The following is a 4,324-nucleotide window of genomic DNA, read 5'->3' as shown; positions in this document are numbered from 1 at the left end:
AAATTTTAAGTTATTTTTAACAAACTAGTAACCCAAATGGAAGAACACATGTCTCCCCTGCATAATATCTTTTAGTCTATCATTAGTTTTGTCATATTTGCGTTGCAATTGTATTTTTTAGTATGTTTTGTTATTCTCGTCTATCATCTTACTCACCGCACTAATTAATTAATTTTATGTGTATTATATAAGAAAGATGTATCAAATTATTTATTCTGTGTTTTTTAGTTTATTTTAATACTACTAACTAATTTTTTCATTTGTTAATTAATGTACGTAACAAAATAAAACCATCAACGACACATAAATTTTAACTAAAACATATTTATATTTATATTGTAACTAAAAAATTATATTATAATTTTATCCAATTTTACTAATTTCCATTATTTATATATATTTCTAATTTTTTTTAAAAAAAATTAAAAATTTAAATAAAATGAAGGAAAAACCACGTTGAGAATTCGGATTTCGAGCACCCGAATTCTCAACGTTAAAATGCACATCTTTATATATATATATATATATATATATATATGGGAAAATTTTCTACCCTTCATCCTCACCTCCGCAGCAAGGGGAAAAGGCAAACAATGAGCGTTTTGCAAGGGAAGCGCAAGCGCCAAGTCTTGTTGGCATCGACGCAGTCATCGTCAATGAACAACGAGGAGCGCGCCGTGTACACGATCATTCGCGAGAGGAAGGAGATGGGGATATGGCAAGGAGACATCAAACGAGAGAAAAACATTCACATTCCCGATAGTCTGCTGAAGAAAACCCTAAAGATGCTCATCACCAAGAACCTCATCAAGGAGGTCGTCAACGTCCACAACAAGTCCAAGAAGCTTTTGATGGCGACCGACTTCGAACCCTCCAAGGAGATCAGCGGCGGAGAGTGGTACACCGACGGCAAATTCGACACCGAATTCATCGGTGCTCTGTCTGATGCTTGCTTGAGCAACATCCGCCGACGGAAAGTCGCGACGTGCGACGGGATCGTCGGGTGGATTAGGAAGGTGGGGAGTGATGTGTTCCCTGGTGGAGTTAGTAAAGGGCAGGTGGAGCAGATTTTGAAGAATTTGGTTATGGAGAATAAGGTTCAGGAGGTGACTAGTACTGGATTTGGGGATTTTGAGTCTGTTCCTGTTGGTGAAGTTTGTTATAGATTGGTGAAGAAGGGTGCTGGTGGTGTTGGTGCCATGGCTTCTATTCCTTGTGGGGTTTGTCCTAGGATTCATTCTTGTACACCTGATGGTGTTATCTCCCCTATGACTTGTCAATATTATCAGAAATGGTTGGACTTTTAAATGTGTCCCGTTTCCAATCCAAGTCCTTTTTTTTTCGTTTTGGATTTTACATATGGCAGTTTTTTTTAGTTTTGAGCTTCATCTTATATATTGTTTTTTTTTTTTTTGGATTTTTCATTTGGCACTTTCTAGTCTTGATTGATTTTTTTTTTTCATGTGATGCTTGAGAGTTGATTGGTTTTCCTTCTGCATTAAAGTGAAAGCTTTTTGGTGTGAATTCTCCACGTTACTTGTTAATGAGAAATTAAAAGCAAGTGGGAGAACAACTCCAAGGGCTGAAATCTTGATGTCAGAAAAAGAATGGCATCAACATTTTGATATGTTTAAGCAAATGTGACAAGGATCAAGGTATGCTTTTCTGTTGTCTGATTTTAGTACCTTGTAGCACCTTTGTTGCACAAGGTGAAATGCTTAGATCAGACAATGGAGAAAGGGTTTAATTATATTTTGTTAGTTTGTGTTTTTGTATGGTATTATTCTACTATTGTCAGGCTAGATTTTCCTAAGCTAAAAAAAAGCTCATATTTGGCATTATTTTTCTACTGGTTATGGTGGAGTGTCCAGAGGAGATTGGCAAGCTTCCATATGCTGCCTGAGGCCAAGCAAGGGCATTGGAGGTTTCACTGAAATGTTGATATCCAAGCTATACCTTTGTCCTTTACTATGTATCTGTGGAGTGTGCCCATACAGTATACGGGCTAGGGTAGTGCTCATTTGTCACTGTACCATACCTTTTCAATTGTTTTGATGTTATTATATGGCTTTTGGTAGCATAAATAAATGTTGAAGCTTGACACCATATGAGCACCACTTGAAACCAATTAGTCCTATCTGTCATTACATGAAATTGCGAGCTAGAATTGCTGATAAAGCAGTTATTAATGGAATTTTGTTGGACATTGCATACAATGTGAATCTTCATGCCAAAAGAGCAATGGATGTGTGTTTTTATGAGCAGTTTTGAAGTGGGGTACTGTTTTTGTGACATCAAGTTTCTTGGTTAATTGGTCACTATCAAATTTTTCCAATTTGTGTTTTAGTGGCAGAATTAGACTCACAAATGGTTTTTTGCTTATTAATGTAGTATATATGAAAGGCTGTATGATTCTGAGTCAGAACTTTGTAATTAGCAGATACTCACTAAAAAAGTATTTATAAATGTTTCTGTTTTACTGTGAGAATCAATCTCCGAAAAACAAAAGGAACAGCACTAGAATACTAGCATACTCGAGTTGTTAATTTTTATTGGATGTCAAATAGCTATTCAACCAATTACTGAAGCTATCAGTTTCAATACTTGAAATTATCTGATTAACTATTCGTTCTAAGGTGATTAATTAGGCAATTGATTGATAGGGGTGTACTATTATTCAATATAAACCAATCACCAAAAAAATTATTCAGTATAAACCTTAAGATTATTAAGGTGAAACTTAAATTCTGGTTAGAGAAAAGCCCTAAGACAAAATAACAATGGTTCCTACTTAAAAATGTATTAATGCATTATGTGGAGACAAACACAGGAATCAAATTTGTCTTTTAGTTAGTTGCCAAAGGAAGCTTGTCTCTTACGTTGACATGCCCAACCCAATCAGCAGCAGCAACACTTTACATTTGATAGGAGGTAGTGTGATGCACATACACCTTTGATATATGGGCAAGAATGTTTCTGTTGGTTATCTGCATTAATATTTTAATAAGAGGGTGAAGTTGACATGACTTGAATCCGTGAGGCACAACATAAACGAAGAAGGGTTTTAATCAAACACATCAACCATAGTCCATTACCTTCTTCCCTTGCTGAAGAACCAGTGAGTGAGTTTGAGGGTTTAAGCTCCAATGGAAGACAACATGGTGATGGACACTTCTCCCACTCCCAGTTACTTCGACCCTCACAACCTCTCTTCCAGACAGCAGTTCCGCAGATATAGGTACCATATTCCACTCTTTCCATTCAAACCATTCTCAATTTCAATTTAGAACTCTTATTATCCAATTTTTAACTTCAATCTTCCTCACTTACATATTAACAATCATTGCATGTTTTACTGTTACGTTGGAGGTACCAGGCTTTTGTGCATTTAGTTTTATGTTTGCGCCAATCAACCAGGGTTTAAGTTCCTCAATTTGAAAATAATATTAGGGGAAACCAAAAATTCAAATCAGGAGCTTGTGTTTAGTTTTTTTGCAAATCTGAATGGTTGAAATAGTTTTAGGTTCTGTTGTTTTTGTCTTTGGCAGTTTGGGAAAACAAAACAGTGAGGTTAGGGTTGAAGGATTTGGTAGAGAGAAGCTTATAATGCCTCTCTGGTACTTGAATGAGATAGAGGTGGTAGGGAGAACGATTCTGATAGTAGCATTGGTTGACTTCTTGATATGAAGCTGCCAAATTCCCCTAAGACCCGACATCATTTGCTTCTTGGATGAATTCTATGTCAATGGTATCTTCCCGAAGGGTGGTAACACCTCTTTTATAGCTCTAATCCCCAAGCTGAAAGATCCTCAATCGCTCAATGATTACAGACCTATCTCATTAATAGGCTGTGTCTATAAAATAGTGGCCAAGTTGTTAGCAAACCGGTTGAAGAAGGTGTTACCGGACATCATTGATGAGAGACAATCCGCTTTTTTAAGGGGAAGACACTTACTGCATAGTGTTTTGATAGCTAACGAAGTAGTGGAGGAGGCAAAAAGGAGTCAAAAATCATGCTTAGCGTTTAAAGTAGATTATGAAAAAACGTATGATTCCGTCTCATGGAAGTTCCTAGCACATATGATGAGATGTTTAGGGTTTTGCAATAAATGGATTCAATGGGTCATGGGCTGTCTACAATCAGCATCGATCTCCATTTTGGTTAATGGTAGCCCTATCAAAGAATTTGCCCCTCAAAGAGGTCTTAGGCAAGGGGATTCTCTAGCCCCTCTACTATTCAATATTGCTGCTGAAGGTCTAACAGGCTTGATGAGAGAAGCAGTGGATAAAAAACGCTTTAACAACTTTCTAGTGGGCAAGAATA

General features: G+C 36.7%; 1 protein-coding gene across 1 annotated transcript; it reads left to right on the top strand.

Moving 5' to 3' along the window:
- Nucleotides 1-536: 536 nt before the first annotated feature.
- LOC100789276 (probable DNA-directed RNA polymerase III subunit RPC6) lies at nucleotides 537-2,106 on the top strand. The gene has a single exon (XM_003533803.5). The coding sequence runs from the start codon at nucleotides 537-539 to the stop codon at nucleotides 1,305-1,307; it is 771 nt and encodes a 256-aa protein (XP_003533851.2). The 3' UTR covers nucleotides 1,308-2,106.
- Nucleotides 2,107-4,324: the final 2,218 nt, after the last annotated feature.

Source organism: Glycine max, chromosome 9 (assembly GCF_000004515.6).
Source record: "Glycine max cultivar Williams 82 chromosome 9, Glycine_max_v4.0, whole genome shotgun sequence".
NCBI lineage: Eukaryota > Viridiplantae > Streptophyta > Magnoliopsida > Fabales > Fabaceae > Glycine > Glycine max.
The sequence above is the reverse complement of the archived record's forward strand: the minus strand, read 5'-3'. Positions and strand labels throughout refer to the sequence as shown.

What these genes read in the sequence shown, in the direction of transcription:
- LOC100789276 (XM_003533803.5), top strand. Translation starts at nt 537, where the DNA reads ATGGGAAAATTTTCTACCCTTCATCCTCACCTCCGCAGCAAGGGGAAA.